Source organism: Macadamia integrifolia, chromosome 11 (assembly GCF_013358625.1).
Source record: "Macadamia integrifolia cultivar HAES 741 chromosome 11, SCU_Mint_v3, whole genome shotgun sequence".
NCBI lineage: Eukaryota > Viridiplantae > Streptophyta > Magnoliopsida > Proteales > Proteaceae > Macadamia > Macadamia integrifolia.
The window spans coordinates 1,321,358-1,343,158 of record NC_056567.1 but is presented as its reverse complement, the minus strand read 5'-3'; the positions used below and the strand labels follow the sequence as shown (position 1 = coordinate 1,343,158).

Here is a 21,801-nt window from a genome sequence, read left to right as displayed (position 1 = left end):
TCGCTGCTCCAGGCCATAGCTTGTTTGCCCGAGACTCTTCCCCAGTGGCATACTTCAGAAGCCCGAGGGCTGGGAATGTGAGGGCCGAGGTTGGCTTCGTCCCTCGGTGGTCGGTCAAAGAAGACACTTTGTCCATCGGGTGTGTCGCTCGTGAGCTGGTACTGAAGGGCAGTCTCCCCCGAGATGCCACCGAAGCACAACGACAAGGGACGGCGGCCATGATAACTAGCGCCTGCATCTTTATGGCAGGGGTAAGCTTCGGTCCTCCAAACCTTAATATATCATTGCAACATATTGACCATCAGTGTCTTATGTAGGCCCAAAACCAAGTGGGTCAGCTGGCGATCCGGGCCGAAGCCATGGCCCGAGACCTCGAGGCTTCCGAACGCGAGAAGTTAGCTTTGGAGAATGAGCGTTCGGTTCTCCTTGAGAAGGTGGAGCACCTGGAAGCGGACCTTCTTCGTACTCGCCAGGAATGCGATCGGAAGCTTGCGGAGCTGAAGGCGTAGATAACGGCAAGGGTTCAGGAGGTTGAGACCCGAGGGGCCGAGAAGTATAGGGCCTCTGAGGGCTTTCGGGAGGAGATCAAGCACGCCATCGCCCCTGGGTTCACAATGGGTGCTACTGAGGTCTGAGACTGGGTCCTCGAGCATTACCTAGAGGTCTCTTTCGAGGACAGCAGGCTCATCTTTGAAGAGGAGTGTGTTGAGGCAGCCCCAATAGCCACCGAGGTTGCCGACGCCGACGGCGAAGGCTGTAGCGAGGAAGGTGAGGTTCAGCTACAACGTGAGGTGCCTTTGACTTCTGGTCACGATGGCTCCGATCGGGAGACCCTCCACCATGCCGACGACGAGGCCGTGAACCCGATGGACGCCCCCTGAAGCCACCCTGCATCTTACCGTAGCCTTCGGGCTCTTTTTTTTTTGTGATGTGATCCTTCGGCCCTTTTCATGTAATCTCGGCCTTCGGGCCTTTTCAATGAATGAATATTTCCGTTTCTTCGGATACCTTTGCCTTTTGCTTTTTCGCATTTTCTTTCTGAATAGGGATTTTTAGCCTGTAGGTAGGTGTAAGAAGGCCGAACCCCTTGGTGGCCCACGGATTAATATGCCTCTACTCTAGTACGAGGCTTGGTTCTGCTCCATCGGCTTATCCCAGAGGTTTCCCAAGTCCGAGGGCCGTGGACTTTAAGGGATCCTGAACAAGTAGGATTTTCACCAAGTGGTGTTCCCCTTCAGCTCCAGCCGAGGGGTCTTTTAACCTCTGGTCCTGGGCCGAACATCTAGTCGAGGGTAGCTCCCTCGGCTATCGTCACATAGGTGAGGACCTTCGGCTGTATCCCTTCGGCAAATTTCCTTCGGCTGTATCCCTTCGGCAAAGCTAGAGCCACCAAACAGGAGAATTCCTATCAATTGCCGTAAATCAGCTTACATATTTTTCATAAATAAAATCCTCCGGAGAGCTTAGGATGAGGAGTTACAACTTGAAAGTGCTTAGGAGCAAAAAATTACAAAATGTGAGTGTGCTTGCTACTTCACTACTGGTAGAATTTTCTTAAGTTCTTCGAGTTCCACGATCAGGGTACCTTTTCTCCCCCCGTAGTCTCCAGGTGATAGGACCCTGGTCGTATTACCCTTGAGACTCTGTAAGGACCTTCCCAATTTGGAGCTAGCTTTCCTTGATGCCTCGGGTCTGATACTTCTGCCCTTCTGAGGACGAGGTCACCCATTCTGAACTCGTTCTTTCGGACTTTGGAGTTGTAGTGCCTCGCAACCCTCTGCTGGTAGGTGGCGATCCTTACTTGCGAGGTGTCCTTGACTTCGGTCAAGAGGTCTAAATTCGCTTGGAGTCCTTTATAGTTTTCTTCTTCATTGTAGTATTGAATCCGGTGGGTTACGGCCCTTACCTCTACCAGAAGTACAGCTTCGGTGCCGTAAGTTAAAATGAAGGGTGTTTCTCCGGTGGCCGATCTCTCAGTTGTGCGGTAAGCCCAGAGGATGTTGTACAACTCATCTGCCCATAACCCTTTGGCATCATCTAGTCTCTTATTTATTCTTTGGAGCAGGGTACGATTGGTTACCTCTGTTAGCCCATTGGTCAATGGATAACCGACAGATGTTTTCCTGTGGTCAATGCCGAGGGCATCACAAAACAAGCCGAAAGTCGGGTTGGCGAACTGAGTTCCATTGTCCGTTACCACCACCCGAGGGATTCCAAATCGATAGACTACCGCCCTCTGGAAGAAGTTCCTTACATTCTTTTCGGATATCGTCGCCAGTGCTTCGGCATCTGCCCATTTTGTGAAGTAGTCTACCGCCACCACTACAAACTTCCTTTGTCTCGTGGCCAGGGGGAATGGGCCCAGGATGTCCATTCCCCGCATGGCGAATGGTATTGGGCTTGATAGGGATGAGAGCTCGGTAGAGTGCTGCCTGGGGACGGGGGCGAACATCTGACACTTGACGCACTTCCTGACTAGCGATTCTGTGCCCTTCCTCATCGTCGGCCAGAACAGGCCCTGCCTCAGCACTTTATGTGCCAAGGCCCGGGCTCCCAAGTGTTGGCCACATATCCCTTCATGCACTTCTCGGAGCGCGTACTCGCCATCGGTGGGGTTCAGGCACTTGAGGTACGGCACGGTGAACCCTATGTTGTACAACGTCTCGTCCTTCAGAAGGAAGCGTGCTGACCTCATTCGTATCTTCCTTGCCTCGTCCCTATTCTCGGGGTGTGTTCCTTCAGGTATTTGGTTATGGCATCCATCCAGCTATGGCCGTATTCACCTACGGGTAATACCTCTTGGGGTCTTTCGGTACTTGGCTGTGGTAGCACTTCAAAATACACCGATCGTCCAAGGTCTGTGAAGTCGGAGGTGGCCAACTGCGACAGTGCGTCTGCACTAGCATTCTCTTCTCGAGGCACCTGCCTTATCTCGAATTCCTTGAAGGCTGTTATTCTTTCTCGCACTGTCTTCAAGTACCCGCCATCATTTGTTTTTTGGCTTCATAGTCTCCATTCACCTGTCGTACCATGAGCTGTGAATCACTATGCACCACCAGCTCCTGTACCATCAAAGCCCGCGCCAAATTAATTCTGGCTATTAACGCTTCGTACACTACTTCATTGTTGGAGGCATCGAAGTCGAACCGTAGGCCTTACTCGATCTTGAAACCTCCGGGGCTGACCAATATGATCCCTGAGCCACTTCTCGCGCTATTGGAAGCACCGTCCACGTACAATGCCCAAGCCTTTTCTCCTCGGTCCTTAGAAAACTCCTGGGGATCATCAGGGAGTGTCGTTTCGGCTATTAAGTCTGCGAGGGCCTGTGCTTTTATTGCGGTTCTCGGTTTGTACTGGATGTCGAATTCTCCCAACTTTATGGCCCAGTTTACCAGGCGACCGGACATATACAGCCGCTGTAGTATCTTCTTCAGGGGCTGGTCTGTGAATACATATACCGTATGTGATTGAAAATAGGGACTCAGCTTCTTGGCGCTGTTACTAGGGCGTACGTCACTTTCTCCGTCTTTCTGTATCTTGCTTCGGCATCTAGCAGGGTTCGGCTGACGTAGTATATTGGCCATTGTTGTCTTCCTTCTTCCTTCGTCAGTACTGCGCTTACTTCCACTACTAATACAACAAGGTACAACTGCAAGGTATCCCCGGTGTCTGGCTTCGTCAGCAGTGGGGTGCGGCCAGGTACTCCTTCAGTTGTTTAAAGGACTTTTCGCATTCTTCTGTCCATTTGAACTTTTTGGATCCCTTCAAGGCTTTGAAGAAGGGGGGCACTTGTCAGCCGACCGAGACATGAATCGCCCTGGGGCGGCGACTCTACCTGTTAGCTCTTGGACTTGCTTCACATTCTGGGGTGACCTTATATCTCGAATGGCTTGTATTTTCATCGGTTTGGCTGCAATTCTCCTCTCCGAGACAATAAAGCCGAGGAAATTTCCCGATGCTACTCCGAATGCGCACTTTGCCTGGTTCAGCTTCATGCCGTATTGCCTCAGCATCTGGAACGCCTTTTCTAAGTCTTGAATGTGTTATTCCGCCTTCAGGCTTTTTACAAGCATATTGTCCACGTATACCTTCATGGTTTTACCGATCATCCCCTTGAAGATTTTATTCACCAACCTTTGATAGGTGGTCCCTGCTTTTTTTAGCCCGAAGGGCATGACTTCATAGCAGTACAATCCCCCCTCGGTCATGAAGGATGTCTTCGGGACATCACCCTCAAACATCTTGATTTGATTGTATCCCGAGTACGCATCCATGAAGCTCAGCGCCTCATATCCAGCGGTGGCATCGATGAGGAGGTCTATTTTCGGCAAGGGGTATCCGTCCTTTGGGCAGGCCTTGTTCAGATCGGTGAAGTCGATGTAGATCCTCCGCTTTCCATTTGCCTTTGGGACCATCACCACGTTGGATATCCACTCCGGATATTGGATCTCGCGGATGAACTAGGCCTTCAACAACTTCTCTACCTCTTCGTCTATTTTCTGTTGCCTTTCAGGGGCGAAGGTCCTCTTCTTCTGTTGCACCGGCTTCTTTGCCGGGTTGACACTCAGATGATGCTCTATTACCTCTCGGTCTATTCCAGGCATGTCTAAGGCCGACCAGGCAAAGACGTCAAAGTTGTTTCGGAGGAATGAGATGAGTTTTTCTCGTTGTTGCCTTGGCATTGTAGCCACAACCTGGAATTGGCGAGTGTTATCCCCCTCTTCGGCCTCAACTTTTATAAGATCCTCAGCCGGTTCCCCCCTTTGATAACTGGTGTCATCGCGCAGATCTTCTATCGGGAGCGCCTCGCCTGCCTTTTCTCTTCCCCATAAGGTAGTGGCGTAGCACCTCCGGGATGCCTCCTGATCGCCTCGACATTCACCGACACCGTTCTTGGTTGGGAATTTCATCTTGAGATGTGGTGTGGAGACGATAGCCTTTAACAGGTTCAAATCAACTCTCCTAAGTATGACGTTGTATGTCGAAGTAATGCCTACTACCAGGAAGTTGATCATGCCTGTTACTTGGTGATCTCCGGTGCCGGCTCTTACCGGCAACTCAATCGATCCCTCCGCTTTTACTGGGACGCCGGAGAATCCCTGCAACGGGTGTTCGACTTTCTTCAGCTTTCCCTCGTCCAAGCCCATCTTTTAGAAAGCTTCAAGTAACAGGATATCAGCTGAACTGTTGTTATCCACCAAGATCCTCTTCACTCTGCAATCGGCTATGGTCATGGTGATTACCAGGGCATCGTCTTGCGGAGTGTGCACTCCTTCCAGATCGTCGTCTGAGAAGGAAATAACCGTCCCTGTCCTCGCCTTCTTGTTCGACCATTTAGCCACATGTACGCTTCTTGCACAGGCTTTTGCTTTCCTGGCCGAGACTGAACTTTCTCCAGCGGCTAGGCCTCCACAGATTGTCGTTATAACCCTAGTTGGGCTTTTATTCTCGTCCCGGAGGTGATGGTCAGCTTCCTCGGGTGTCCGGTTCCTCTGCCGTTTGCCTCTGTGGGCTGGCCCCCTTCTTTCATAGCGGCCTCTGCCATCTCTACGACGGTTGTCCTTACGGTCACTACCGTCTTAGGCATCCTCCTTTCGCGGTCCACGAATCGGCCTAGATATCATCTTCGGATCATTCCTTCTATTTTCCCCTTGAGGTGCCAACAATCTTCGGTGTCGTGGCCGTGGTCCCTGTGGAAGTGGCAATATTTGTCCATATTGCGTCTCTCGAGGTGTCGTCCCATCTTCCCCGGCCACTTCATGGCTCTGGCATCTTGGGAGTCCTTTATCTGCATCAGCACATCCGTTTGTTTCCGGTTCAGGGGTGCATATTTCTCGAACTTCCTTGGTGGACTGAGTGCTCGACCACGCTCGGACTTTTGTCTTTTGCTTTCTTCGGAAGGTTTGTCGTCGCCTCTTGAGATCCTTTTCCTTCCCATCTTCCCTTCAGCTTCTTCATCGACTTGAAGGGTTTCTTCCATCTGGATGTACTTATCGCACGGAGCTCTCAACTCGGCCAGGTTCCTCGGTGTATGCTTCGCCAAAGACCTTTTCAGCTCCTTATCCTTGAAACCTCCCAGCAGGGCTATGAACTCTTCTTTCGGGTCCAGACCTCTGATCGTGATCTTCTCTTGTTGGAAGCGTTTCATGTAGTTTCGCAGTGATTCTCCTTCATGTTGCTTGACGTTGGTCAAGTTCAACGTGGTCTTCTGAAGGGGTTGGCTACTGGAGAATCCCTTCAGGAAGAAGTAACTTAAATCGCTGAACCTGTGGATCGACTTCGTCGGCAAATGGTTATACCATAGCCTTGCCGCTCCTCTGAACGTCAATTATAGGGCACGACACATGATGTTTTCCGAGACTCGATGGAACTGCATAGCAACCTTGAAGCCTTCCAGATGATCGATGGGGTCCCCAGACCCGTCGTAGGTGTCATACTTTGGTAGGCAAAAGCCGACCGGGAGCAGGTCCCTCATGAGCTCATCAGCTAGAGCCGTGTCATTAGTGAGGTTTGGCTCGCGAGCTCCCGTCTGGTTTTCTGCCACCTTCCTGATCTCATCTTTCAGGTCCAGGATCATCAACTTCAACCCCGAGTCCTCGTGTCTCTGTTCATCTCCTTGGCGTGGTTCCCCATGCCTGGCCCCGGCAGCACGCCGAGTCCTTCCCCTGGGTGCGGGACTTTCCCTCATCGCTCGGTTCTGAGGATTATGATCGGACCTTATCGATCCTGTACTGTTCCGGTCCTCGTCTCGAGCTTGCTCAGGCCGGATATGGGGGCCTCGCGGTGCTCCGCCGGTCTTCTAAGAGAGCTTTGGAGACCTCCTTCATTGCCTCGGCCATGAAGGAGTATTTCTCCTGGAGGACTTCGCACTGCTTCATTGTCACATATTCCTGTGCTCTAGGAGGGGGTGGAGGATTACTATCTCCTCACACCGAATATCTGGCCGAACGCTGGTCGCTCGCGGAACCTTCCTGATCATCGTTTCCCCTTTCTTCTCTGACTTCCGTCGAGGGAGGGAGCTCTCTTGATGTTCTTTCTCCCCCATGTTTATGTTCGACGCTGCTCTAGTCTTCTTACGATTGTAGGTTCTCCCCACCATTACTGTCGTTCCCACGGACGACGCCAATCTGTTGCTGCCGAAAATCCGTATGAGCTGATCCTGCACAAACAAAGAAGGCAGAGGCCCGGAGGTTTATCCGGGGTTAGTCCTCCGATGCCCAAGTTAGAGATCGGCCGCACAGCTTTTCACAGGGGTAATAGTGTGGGTCTTTTCTGCTTACCTTTTTTCCTTCTCTCGAGCCTTCTCTTATAGTCCTTAGGGTTTAGGATTTCTCTTTTCCTTGGAGGAGTCCTCCTCGGGTCCGCCTCCTTTCCTTTTCGAGTCCTACCCGGATACGTCCTATCCCCTTCATGGGCAATATTCTCTTCACGCGGTTGACGTGGTCAGAATCTTTGCAGCCTCTATCAGGTAGGCGGCACGTGTCCTTTTCTTAGATACCACGTGTTCTTACCCTACTAGACAATCAATTTGGCCGTATCAGAAGGCATCTATCCAACCAAGCTTTCCAGTCCATCTTTCTAGTCTATCTATCTTGGAGAGGAATGAAGAATCATAGGGCAAGTGCAACTATTCTTGCTCGTAATAAGGCATTCGGTTGTTGAGTGCTGCCCTAGTGAGATCTTCTGTTTGAAGTGCTCCCCAGTTTACCGCCTGGCCCTGGTGTTCTTTTGAGAAGAAGAAAGCTACTTCTATTGCTTTTATGAGTTTAATTTCTGGTTATTGCATATAAGCCCCTCCAACCTTCAAGTCCTTCGTCAAGTTTCCCTTCTTTTATTAATTTTCAGAATTACTCTTACCTTACAATTTAAATCCATATTGTCCCAAAGCATTTTTACTCTTCTAATGAACCCTATATTGTTCACTTTATTTACCAGATTGCCATTCCACTTTGTAAACTCCAACACAATTTACAAATCTGCCATTATTTTTTGCAATTGAGCCATCTAATACTTGGGTGGGCCCATTAGCGGTCCAATTCCAGTTTTGGGGACCCCTGATCTGCATCAATTGTGATAAATAAAATAACAACACAAAGATCGTCTTCAACCTCAGAATGCCCAATCTGTACACATGGAATCAGAATGAGAAAACTAATTGAGTCTTTACCCCTAGGTGATGCAGGATGATGGGGCTTGTAGAGGAGGAAGATCCAGCCACATTTGGCCAGTCCTGCTCCTACCGAACCAGCGCCTTTTGGCCCTCATATGGGCCAGCAATGGGGCCAGTGTGGACTGCATACAAGGCCTGGTGGTTTGAGTTTTAGGCCTAACTAGTTGGCCTCATTTGGACCCTTTTTTTGGTAAATCATTTGGACCCATTAAGGGACCGTTTTAATGACGTGTGGGAGGCTTCAGGTAGATTTTTATTTTTTATCTTTGTTTCTAATTTTAAGTAGTTATTTAGTTCCTATTTTGGTGCAACTAGAAATTAGCAAGCATGCTATGGTAGTTTATATTTTTGATGGATTGTTTCTTGTAAGGAATCTTCTTCTCCAAGCAAAGGAGGTTTGCTTTGAGATTATTAATAAAATAGGGGCTGCACTACTGCCCCTGCAATTTGGAGTTCAGAAAAAAAAGCTGTTGCTTTGTGCTGTGAGATTCAGTTATGGTGAGAGATTCAGTGAGAGAATGACCGAGGCCATAGGTGAGAGGCTTTGGTCATATCCTCCCCCCCGCCTCCCCCTCCCCCTCCCCCCCCTTCTTCTTTACTCTACTTCTCTACCTTTTCTTCTTTTCAGTTGTTATTTTTGTAGGGGATCTTTTACCATATTAAACATATGAATAACCCTATAGTGTTTAGAATATAAGAATCATCAACCAATCATAAAAGATTAATCATGGGTGTAGTCCCTAAACCAAGAACAATAAAGTACTCCCATATTAACATACATAACCATATAGATTTACCATATCTATAACAATCAATGGGACATCCATGACATGAACCATAAATGAGAATAGAGAAATACCTGTGTAAGTTTAGAAGCCCCATGAACATAGATCATGAACCTCTGTCCCATGTGGTCAAACATTACTCCCATGAAGATGACAATGACGAACTACGCAAGTGGAGTCCTTCTACTGAGATCTTCTACAACCTCTTACTCTAGGATTTCCTCTCTTTCTGTGCACTTGCTCTTGTGAGAAAGCCATGCTCCCAAAACCAATAAGGCATTAAGTAATGGCTGCAGGGACCATCAGTATTCTATTTATAATAGAATCCCTAAAACCCTATTCTATTCTCACAATGGAAAGAGTTAGGAGTTTCCTAATCATAGTGGGTCTATAATTGCTTGGGCCCAATGGATCAATCAGTATCAGTTAAGCCCACATAAAAATCCTAACAATTTTCATACCCTGCAGGCTGCAACTGTGATCTGTCGGGGACTACCGAGCCCTCATTGGAGACCATCTAAGGTGCTTTTAATGTCCTCTAGCATGATCCTTTGAGTTCCATCAGAGATTTGAAGATTGGAAACTGATCTGTACCTTGCTGAATCTTCTTGTTACAATCCCAGATTCCTGTGACCAAACCAGTAAAAAACAAGAAGAAGAGAGGATGAAAAGAGAAAAAGAAAGAGAAGAGAGAAAGGAGAAACCACAGAGAGCCTCAAAGAGAGAGCAACCTGCGATCAGTCCAAAATAATACTGATCGCAGGAACCCTTAGATATATAAACATAATAATATGAGAACAATTACAAGTATGCCCCCAACATAAGAGAACCAAACCCTAAAGACCACATAGGGACCCGATAGGACAGGAATGCCCCTATCGGGTCCAGGAAATAGCGATATCGGGATTAGCGTCTCTCAACACTCTCCCTCAAGCTGGAGCATACACATCACCTATGCTCAGCTTGGTACAACCATTGCGAAAACTAGGAGTAAACAAGGACTTAGTAAACATGTCAGCTAACTGATCCGTTGAAGGAACAATCAGAGTCTCAATCAGCTTCTTCAGAACAACATCACGAATAAAATGGCAGTCCACCTCTATGTGTTTGGTCCTCTCATGGAAGATCAGGTTACTAGCAATGTAAACTGCAGCTTGGTTGTCACAATACATCTTCATTGGCTTGGTCATTGGAAATCCTGACTCTAAGAGTAACGACCTCAGCCACATCAAATCAGTAGTGGTATGAGCCATAGCTCTGTACTCGGCCTCTGCACTGGACCGGGCAATAGTAGTCTGCTTCTTGCAACGCCACGTAATAAGATTACCTCCAACAAAGGTACAATATCCAGTAGTAGATCTCCGATTACTAGCAAAGCCAGCTCAATCAGCATCAGAGTAGCCAACTAGTTCCATATGCCGATTAGGACGATAAATCAACCCTTTTCCAAGGGCACCTTTCAGATAACAAAGAACACGGACATCAGCATCCCAATGGGCTTTCTGAGGAGACTGTATGAACTGACTAAGAATTCCAACAGCATAAAAAATGTTAGGATGAGTCATAGTAAGGTAAATCAGCGTGCCAATCAAACTTTTGTACTGATGCACATCCTGAAAAGGTTCACCATCATCAATACCAAACTTTTGGTGAGGATCCATAGGAATATCAATGGGTTTAGATGCAAGCATCCCAGTATCAGGTAGGAGATCCACAACATACTTCCTTTCTTGCAGCGGATCACCTCAATCTCGAGAAAATAGTGGAGATGACAAAGATCCTTGGTCTGAAAATGGCGTTGGAGATGAGCTTTTACTTCAGAAATACTTGCCTCATCATTGCCAGTAAGAATAATGTCATCAACATATACTACCAAGACTACCAGCTTGTCACCTCTTCGACGAACAAAGACAGAATGGTCAAAATAGCACTGAGAAAAACCACACGTTACAATGGTGGAATTGAACTTGTCAAACCATACTCGAGGGGATTGTTTAAGCCCATAAATAGCCTTGTGCAAGTGACACACATGACTTGTACTCTCCCCCTGAGCAACATAACCAGGAGGTTGCTCCATATACACCTCCTCTTGTAGATCACCATACAAAAAAACATTCTTGATGTCCAACTGAAACGACGGCCAATCAAGGTTGACAACAAGAGAAATAAGAAGGCGAATAGAGTTCATTCTGGCAACCGGAGAGAATGTCTCAAAGTAATCAACACCATAAGTCTGAGCATACCCTTTAGCAACCAGACGGGCCTTTAACCCCTCAACAAACCATCAGAATGATACTTAACAGTGTACACCCAGCGACACTTAACCAGATCCTTACCAGGAGGTAAATCTACCAGGCTCCAGGTACCACGACTCAGGAGAGCATCTATTTCTACATCCATGGCAGCCTTCCATCCAAGGATACGTAGGGCATCATTATGGGTACGGGGAATAGGGTTAGTGGAAAGGGATAGTGCAAGGCCATGGATGGGAGAGGTAAGATGAGATAATGACATAAAGTTATCAATAGGGTACACAACCATGGATTTTTGAGTGCAGGAACGTGTACCTTTATGATGTGCAATTGGGAAGTCATCAAGCAGAGGAGGAAGAGGAGTTTCACCAGTGGAAGACGACAGTGGAAGGAGTGAATCTTCAGGATTAATGACCTCGCCACCTGGCTGTCCAGTCTTCTTCCTGCGCTGATAAAGCTGTAGGGGAGGTGAGGCACTGGTACTAGGAGCATCAGGGAGGGGTACAAGGGAGGGTATGGGTGAAGGAGATGGAGAAGACCACTCCGGACTAGACTGGGACGCCTGAGGAGAATAAAATGATGTGCTTTCAAAAAAGGTCACATCAGCATTAACAAAATTCCCATGAGTAATGGGGTTATAACACTTATACGCTTTATGGGTACGAGAGTAACCCAGAAAGATGCACTTAGTAGACCTCGGGGATAACTTGTCAACTTGCATATGCAAGTTATGGACGAAACACACACACCCAAAGACGCGGGGTGGAACAGTAAAACTTGGTAAATTAGGGAATAGAATAGAAAATGGAGACTTGTCTGATAGGACAGAAGATGGCACGCGATTAATCAAATAACAAGCGGTTAAAACACCATCACCCCAAAAATGTTTAGGAACATGCATGTAAATCATAATGGCACGGGCAACTGCAAGAAGATGCTGGTTCTTGCGCCCTGCTGCCCTATTTTGCTGTGGGGTATAGGTACAACTAGTCTGGTGTATCATCCCATGGGTATCACAAAAATCAAAAATATCAGTTTGAGTATATTCTAAAGCATTGTCAGAACGAAAATTTTTAATAGGAATGCCAAATTGAGTCTTTATTTCATTATAAAATTTGTGAAACACATGTAAAAATTCAGATCTGTCCTTTAACATGTACAACCATGTAAGGCGAGAATGATCATCCACAAAAGTCACAAAATAGCGGAAATCAAATCAGTTACTGACTCTGCAAGGACCTCATGCATCAGAATGGACGAAAGAAAATAAGGATGGACTACGAGACACAGAGCGAGATGGGAAGGACACACGATGATGTTTAACCAATTCACATGCCTCACACTCTAACCTAGGGACAAACTTAAAACTAGGAAATAAAAACTGTAACCTAGAAAGCGATGAATGACCTTAACGACAGTGCCATTGGAAATGAGTCACGTCCCCAACAGCTGTAGCAGCAGCAGTAGAAGGAGGACAGCCGCTGTTGAGGTAGTATAACCCATCCTTTTCACGCCCTCCACCAATCGTCTTCCTCGTGTGAAGATCCTGAAAGACACAGTAAGAAGAAAAGAATGTTGCTGAGCAATTTAATGAACTTGTTAATTGACTTACAAAGAGAAGACTTAGTGGAAATTGAGGAACATAGAGGACAGAAGATAAATTAATGGATGGGGTAGGTAAAATAGTACCATGTCCAAGGATTGGTGTGGAAGCACCATTAGCAAGGATAACAGAATTGGAACTGGTATTAGTAGAGAAATTCTTAAAAAGTGATGACTTACCGGTCATATGGGCAGAGGCACCTGAATCAATGATCCAAGGAGTAGATGTAGTGGTAAGAAAAGCTGAGGTACCTGTGTGGGCTAGGGTAGCAGCGGATGTAGACGCACCATTAGATATATTAGAGGATGCCTCAAGAGTGTGCAAGTGCCGGAGCAACTGATTGATGTCATCGTGCAGATTGGTAGCTGAATCTCCTGAAGAAGGTGTTGGTTTAGGATCAACTGGAGCCATTGTGTCAGTACCATCGTTTGACACTGCATGATTAGCTAACTGTGTTGCCCGCTCTGGTTTGCCATGTTTTGCCCAACAAGTTTCAACAGTATGGTTGGACTTTCCACAAAAAGTACACTGGCAAGCTGTATGATTAGAGGGTTGTCCACCAGATCCTCGACCAGCCGAACCACGACCTCCCCTACGACTGCCTCCACGACTGCGACCACGTCCACAGATGGCATGGAAGACAGAACTGTCTTTGGTAGACTGATTAGGTTTTGTGGAAGAGGTAATTCGTTGCAGTCATGAGTAGGTATCATTCAGAGTAGGCACAATATCCCCTGCAAGTAAGTGACCCTTCACTGCCTTCAAGTCATTGTTCAAACTAGCCAGGAATTTGGAGACGAAGAACTCGTTACGCTGAGCCTTCAATTTGTCAATGTCAGTGGTCAAGGGTTGGAAGACATTGAGTTCTTCAACCATACCTCTGAAAGTAATGTAATATTCGGAAAGTGGCTTGTCTGACTGGCGAAACTGAAACGGGTTTTCATAGATATCATAGACACGGGTCATGTTCTTCTCCTGAGAGTAGGTCTCCTTCAAGTCATTCCACACTCCCTTGGCAGTAGAATGAAACATAACATTGGCAACGACATCTGGTTCCATACTGTTCCATAACCAAATTAAGATTAATGCATTCTCTTTCTGCCATTGAGCGTAACCAGTGTCAGATTCTTTGGGAGGATCAGAGGTGGTGTAATCAAACTTATCATTTGCCATTAGATAAACTTTGACCGACTAAGCCCAAAGAAGGTAATTCGAGCTTCCCTTAAGCTTGATAGATGTAATTTGGACATTCACATTGTCCGATGCAGAGGAGGTAGTGGTAGGGGTAGTAGTAGTCTTGGTCTCAGCCATGAGAGCAAGGAATAGTGACAAGTAGTGTAGAGACAACCAAATAAGGAGAACCCAGCAATAAGATCTGATAAACAGCAGCCAAGTAGCAATCGGACCCCAAGAAACCGAAAAAAAAAATTCCAGCCGATAGGGGCCGCTGGTAGGGTAGAGTCGATCTTGATGGGAGCAACAAAAGAGGCTTCAAAAGCTTAGTAGATTATGTAGATAAGTAGTAAACGGCAGCACATTCAACCGTGAAGCAGTAGAGGCTTCACACATAGGGCAGCAGCCACAAACACATCAGAATTAGGGGCGGCGGCCATTAAAAAACTGCAGAAATAGGTATCAGCTTCAGCGATTTCAGGGAATCAAGTCTGAATCCATGCAGCAGCGGTAGGGACGCCTGATTGTACTTATATCATTATAATTAGACCAAAAAATTAGAGTAACAGCAGCAATAGGTGGCTGCGCACTAGAGAGGAGTAGCGCAGGGTAGAGATCAGCAGAGATTGTTGACCTAAATCCTTGATTTGATTACAGAAGCTCTAATACCATGTTACAATCCCAGATTCCTGTAACCAAACCAGTAAAAAATAAGAAGAAGTGAGGAAGAAAAGAGAAAAAGAAAGAGAAGAGAGAAAGGAGAACCACAGAGAGCCTCAAAGCGAGAGCAACCTGCGATCAGTCCAAAATAATACTGATCGCAGGAACCCTTAGGTATATAAACATAATAATATGAGAACAATTAGTATGCCCCCAAAATAAGAGAACCAAACCCTAAAGACCACATAGGGACCCGATAGGACAGGAATGCCCCTATCCTATCGGGTCCAGGAAATAGCGCTAATCCCGATATTGGGATTAGCGACTCTCAACACTTCTGATCCTGGAGATTTTGGCTGAAAACTTCAAGTTAGAAGATCCCTTCATCCATCCATCTATCACCTGAGGCCAACCTTCTACTATGTTGTTCTGCACATCACCGCCTTACTTTGGTAGTAGTTTCAAGACCATCTAATGGCTTGACACTTATGTCAGTACGCTACTAATTCTGAGTTTGTGTTTCCAATTTTGAGTCATATTCATAACTTGGTGATCTAGCCATCATTTGTGGCCAAGTTTTTTAAAGAGTTGGACTCCTTATGTCCTACTCCCGACAGGGAGTTGAAGTCCATCAGTGGCGGCCTTGGGCTATTACTGCTGCTGTCCCTTTGTTTTTTATTTTTGGGAATTAAACTTGGTCCATCAAGGGCGTCCTTGGGATTTTTTTTTTTTGATAGGTAACTTGTATGTATTAAGGAAAAAGAAAAATATAAAAATACAGAATAAGGCAACCTTTACAACTTTCTTTGGTCAGACCAAAAGAAAGGTTGAGAGGTCCCTAAATCAAACAGGACAAACCCTGTAACACAATTCATGGCATCCTTGGGATATTACTGCTGTTCTCCCTTAGTTTCTATTTGGGACTCAACTTTTTAAACTCAATTCTAGTTACCTGTTGCAGCCGATAGTTTGGGAGTGTCTTATTGATATATTATTAACTACTGTTTTACCTTAGTTTGACAGTATATTGAGATTTGGAATAAGGGTTTCCCTAGTTTCTAATTTGGACAGCCGGTTGGACAGCAGGTTACCATTAAAGTGGCTTTACTGTTTAGTGTTAGATCAATCCTTGGACTGAGGCATTTTTTCTTAGGAACCCACCTGCAATCACCATGAATTTTTACGTCTGAGAGGGGAACATTATAGCTATAAGGTGGAAAAATGGTTCATTTTAACTACGCCTGTTAAATTTCAGCCCCATTTGTGGACCTTTAAACTCTGTGTGTCTCTCTCTCTCTCTCTTGGGTGGGGGGATTGGAGTAGTCGTCATTCATCTCTGAAATCTAAGTTTTGCCTACTAGAAATAGACTATATCTTCAGGAAATCAAACTTTTCTGCATAACTTATTCAGTTACATTCTTATCCTATATTCCTAGTGATGGGAAACACAATCAAAACAATATAACCCGAATGACATGAGTTTTAACGACTCATTCCACTAAGACTATGATGCAGTTGCAAGTAGCAACATTGCCTGTTCTGATATTACATGTGGTGCGAGCTTGATATTTTACTGGTTCACTCGTCACAGGCGGAGCATGACTTTATTTTACATAGTCTTAGGGGCCTTGATATGTTTCCTATTTTCTCAGGTGAGTCTGACTTGAGTTACGAGTCTTTTCTAGGTTTTTTTTTTTTTTTTTTTTGTAAGAGTCAAGTTAGTAGTCCTAACGTAGTTACTAGTTAGGCAGTTTCTGTGATTTATTTTTTCTATATTAATCCACATAAAGGACGTAACCCCTTTAGCTTACTGAGTGTGCGCGAGGTGTTGTCACGTGGTTTTCTCTTCTATTCCCTTTCTTCTCCCTCTTTCTCAAGGTTACTACTAGTGAGTACTATTCAGAACCCCTTAGCAGTACCTGATTTGTTTTATTTTTAGAACCATAATAAGTTTTAACCTCTCTCCCACCACCTTTTCTCATAGTTCAGCCTTGGAAATCTATAGCTGTATGCTATTCTACACTCACACTTACAATCTTACTGAAAGTAAAGGAATCTTTTTAAATATCTCGGTACTGTACAACAAAAGTGAAAGATGGTTTTAAGCTCAAGTATTATAAATTATGCATTACCACCAGACCTGAGATGTCCTTAAGAGTGTCCCACTGCTGGGCCTAACAAGCTAAAGAATCCTGAAAAGCCCGCTGGGAAAATATGACTGGTGTACGATTTTATTTTCCCTTTCCCACTTGTTTTCTCATAATTTATTTCTTATCTGCGATTGGATTTTGTATAAAGTTACCAATGATGTGATTAGCTTGTCCCTAGTCATGCCTAAGAAAAACATCATCAGTTAACTTGGATTCAACTTGTTATTTCAGGTATGCCGATATTGCCAGCAACAACCTGAGAAGACCACATGTTCTGTTTGTGAAACGTCTGAAAATCTTTGGATTTGTGTTATCTGTGGTTTTGTTGGCTGTGGGAGGTAACTAGCTTCATTCTCTTCCATATAATTATCATCCCTTCAAGAGTAATAACTCATGATGGTTGGTCAGATTTGTTTCGTATGCCATGTTCTTCATCCCTTATTAGAAAAACTCTGATGTAGGTATAAAGAAGGTCATGCTATCAGACATTGGAAAGAAACACAACACTGCTATTCCTTGGAATTGGAAACCCGACGCGTGTGGGACTATGTAGGAGACAACTATGTCCACAGGTTGATCCAATCCAAAACTGATGGGAAGCTAGTTGAGTTAAATTCCCATTGTGCATATGCAGATGACGGTTGTGGAAGTTGTGAATGTAGTGTGGATTCTGGGATTAGTGAAGCTTTATTCAACAGTAAAGTTGAAGCTGTAATTATTGTTCTTTGCACGATCATTTTGGTTTATTGTTTCCTCATTAACACTTATCTAAAATTTGATTCTCTTGTGACATTTTTTGTCTGGTTCTTGTTTGTTTAAATGCTTTCAACAGATTGTTAACGAGTATAATGACCTCCTTACTACACAACTGGAGAATCAAAGAAAAGTAAGTCTATTAGTCCATTTTCACAGCTGAAGTTTTTGTTACAATTCTTTCCACCATTTGATCCTGTGGTGGAGCTTAATATTCAATGTAAAATTGGAAAAACCATGGAGACTGAATAAAGAACTTCTGCTACTTCTTCCATTTTAATGATTAGGTGGATAAATATTGCATATTTTTGGTCTGGCAATTAGATTAATCCCTTCCTCTTGTTTGACCCCAGTATTATGAGTCTCTGTTGCTTGAGCTCGAGGAGGAGACTGAGAAAGAAATTTCTGAAGCTGTTGAAAAGGCTGTAAATCTTAAATTGCAAAAGATGCAACCTAAGCTGGATAAATGTGTTGAAGAGAAGAGGTTTTTTGATGATGTAAGTCCGTTTGCTGCATCTTGGACTGGCATATTGCAGATCTTATAGTGATCACTGGAAAGTCTTGCAGGACAACAAACATTTATTACTTTGAATTTCTATATATTCTTTGTTACTCAACTCTTCTTACTGAATTTTGTGCATTTTTTTTTTTGTTTCTGTTGCAGATCAATGACAATCTCATCAAAAATCAGAAAATTTGGGAGGCCAAAATTCTGGAAATTGAAGAAAGGTATGCCTTTTGTCATATATTTCCTTCTTGTTACAGTACGAATGATAAATTGAAAGCTTGCATTGCTACTTATAGGTTGTCCTCATCTTTTATAGTCATGGTCTCTCGATCCCCACTGAGTTTGGTTTTTGGATTCTAGTTCCTAATTAATCAAGCACAGGAAAAAAAGAAGTGACATTGATAAGCATAGGCTTATGGGAAAGGAATCCAGTATCATGAGGAAGTACCTCAAAGGACATTACAGTTGGATAATATTTTGTCTTGTTTTGGTTAGGCTAGGAATGTCCTTTTGATTTCTCTGTAGTTTTTCTGGTGATATCGTTAGCCTCTATGATATGGTACCAGGCATTTGAAACCAGATGATGCTAAAAATCAAAACCTGTTGAGACACACCATTAGATGTATAATTACAGACTAAGGGATAGCTTGGAAGTCTTGAAAATTGTAAAATACTTCATCTTTTCTGGGAAAAAAGTAAATGCTGTGGTATATAGATTCCACAAATAACCCTGAATGCCTAGTTGCCTTCGTTACAAATATTGTTTTCTAGGAAGATTGATGGTTTGTGGTAGATGCATTGTTCTGCTGCTCCTATCAAAATGAATTTAACTATAACTTTTGATGGAAGTCAAACTAACAGGGGGTATCTGATTTAATGGATATTAAACATTCTCAATGAGACACATGGACCCACATTTTTTTTTTGGAGGGGGGGGGGTTGAATTGTTTTGTGTCAAGGCCAAATTAGGAAAAAGTGGGCAGTCCCCTTTTGGGATACCATCCGTCCATTTTTTTAAACTAATAATTAACGCAAGGCAAACACATGCACCCACTTAGCTACTAGAAGGGAGGAGCTTTTCATTAAGATCAGTTAATGAAAAATTTAAAGTAGTGCTGTAGTTTGGAAAAAATCATCAGTTTTAGTAGTAATAGCAATAACAATGCATCTCCTTCCACTCCCTTCGCTTCAAAGTGCCAAGAACAATAGTTTTCCTCTAGAGGCTTGGTCCTTCCATAATTGACGAAAATATGTGAGATGTAAAAGTTTTACTTTAGTCAACTACGGGTTTTGAGTTCCTATTCTGTAGTATATATAATTCAGCAGCGAAGTCTAGTATTTCTTGAAAAAACTGTATAGCCTGTGAAGAGTAAACATTGAGAGGTTGCTGCACTGAACAGTTGATAATTATGCTCTCTGTGGCAAGGTGTACATTTCAGTGCAGCTGTTGTCATAGGGTTCTATATTACTAGATTGTGAACTGGTCACGATATTTATAATGTCTTATATTGGATGACTACTACTGCAGTCTTGAGATGGTCAGTGCAGAACTATGGCAACTCAAAATAGGGGTCAGAAAAATGGAAGTTCAATTTGATTTGGGATGGATAAAAACCTAATACAAACTCAATAAATTATTCTAGTACAAACACCAGTCCCAAGCTAGAAACTAGTGACTGATTTGCAACACAGGGTCACCAGAAAACAGAGCCCACTAGAGAACTAGGGACAAACTTTTTAAATTGAAATGTGATGTTCTGAATGGCCTGATATATTCAGGTTGAGTGGTCCTATTGGTATTGGTTACTAGATTCTGCCTGTTGTCTGGTTAGAGAATAAGAAAGTAGAAGAGATACCAGGGCAGCGATCCACCTGCTATGGTTTTGGAATCCACCTTGTTGAACTTGAGTTGCACCCGAAAAAAGTTGAACTTGAGAATCTACTTGGTAAAACGAAACTGAATCCACGACACTTGAGGAAAACTTCGATAATATGATATTACTCACTGTTTTGTGGTTGAGGCCATATACCACTACATCTATGTATAGATTTCATGAAACTAACTTTCTAATCCTATAATGACTTGAAATTCAAACTACTGCTTGAAAAAGCCAAAACAGATGTCTCTGACACTCCTCAAACTAGGACTCTGGAAATAGAACAGAGAAAGTCCTAATGATTTTAGGACTTAGTTAGCTTCTAACAAGAGGACTCAAATTAATTCACTATTTGGACTAAACTAATCCTACTTGACTAATCTTGTATCCCTAGCTCTTACCCTTAGTTTAGGCCCATTATAGTGGCCTATTACAACACATACCCCTTAGACCCAAGGCTCAACGTTTATGTAACCCGACCTAAGCCTACTTTAGACACTAAACCATTTCCTCCCTTAATTGGGTTTGAGAGTATATCAGGGAGGATCTGTTACTGAGATCATTTATGTGGTTTTACACAAAGTTCTGTCATTGCTGTTCTCATAAGAGGGAGCAGTTTATGAAGGAACTAGGGAAATTATTTTGATTTTGATAATATGATAGTGTCGTGTGTTTGTTTTAACAACAATGGTTGCCATCAATCACCACTTTGTTGAGTTTGTCTCCATGCTGCAATGTATGGCAGAGATTTTGAGATGCTTGGGCTTGCATTCAGGCACTGATAAAACAACGATCTACTCTCAATTCTGCCCTCTGTTTGCCTTGCCTTCTGATTATTAGGGTCAAAAGAGGAAAAAGAAAAGAAAAGAGAAATATGTTCTTTCTAATCTTCATACATCTTTGGTGCAGGGCGAAAAAGACATTGATGTTGAAAGATAAGAAAATATTAGACTTGGAGGAACAGGTAACCTAATCTCTCCACTACGGCCAGCTTTAACCGAATGTTAGTGTTCATTATAAACAAAATTAAATTACTGAGGGCCCTTGATGATAGTCGGCTACTCTTTTGACAGCTTCAAGGATTGATGGTGCAACTTGAAGCAGCTCAGACTGAGCAGCAGCAGCATCCAATAGCAACTGAAATTAAGGATGGGTCGGAGTTGCCAATATCAAGTAATGCGAAACGGGCCTCTAAGAACAGTAACAAGAAGTTAAGTTGATGTATGTAATTTTGTAGCTAATTGCTGGTTTTGATGTATATGCGTGTATTACGAGTAGATCTTGCCTTTATATTCTTTGTATTGGTTATTTTTAACATAGTGGTAAGGCTGAGGGTTTTTTTTTTGGATCTCAAGAAAAGAAAACCTTCATTAAAGAGAGGGAACAGAGTTTCCAAGCTAAATCTAATAAAAACTGCATGACTTGATTAGTACTAGTACACTTATAACAAAATAGGAGAGATGTGCACTCGTTATATATATCCAAAAAAATTGGAAAAGAGTGCCAAGGCCATGAGCCTCTAATTGGTTGAGGAATAAATTGAAGTGACTACCGATTTTGAGTAACAAACTGCAGTGGTATTAGCCTATTAGGGACACTTGAATTAGCAATGATCTGGTTTCTAAGAGAAATAATTGGTAATGACAAAGACACTAAAACACCATTTTAGACCTGTTAAAGAGAAGTGCTTGGATGTAAAGATGTACCGAACTGCACTTACAAAAGAAGATGCCTCTTGTCTGTTGAGGCCGTAGTCCCAAGGATCCTGAGGGCCAAATTCGCGATGAAAAATCACATGATATGAATAGATGATGTGATGTTTCCGTTGAACAATCATAGAACACACAAGATGGATCAATATTCATCCATT

At 43.9% G+C, this 21,801-nt stretch overlaps 1 protein-coding gene across 1 annotated transcript in view; it reads left to right on the top strand.

The window, feature by feature from the left end:
* The window catches only part of LOC122092747 (BRAP2 RING ZnF UBP domain-containing protein 2), a 31,928-nt gene extending 10,562 nt beyond the window's left edge, over positions 1–21,366 (top strand). The window contains exons 6-12 of the mRNA XM_042663020.1: positions 17,025–17,131; positions 17,255–17,504; positions 17,626–17,679; positions 17,900–18,043; positions 18,211–18,275; positions 20,841–20,895; positions 21,005–21,366. Of these exons, the coding sequence (XP_042518954.1) occupies positions 17,025–17,131; positions 17,255–17,504; positions 17,626–17,679; positions 17,900–18,043; positions 18,211–18,275; positions 20,841–20,895; positions 21,005–21,151 (822 nt within the window). The 3' untranslated portion in view covers positions 21,152–21,366. The remainder of the gene's footprint in view (positions 1–17,024; positions 17,132–17,254; positions 17,505–17,625; positions 17,680–17,899; positions 18,044–18,210; positions 18,276–20,840; positions 20,896–21,004) is intronic.
* The last annotated feature ends 435 nt before the right edge of the window (positions 21,367–21,801 follow it).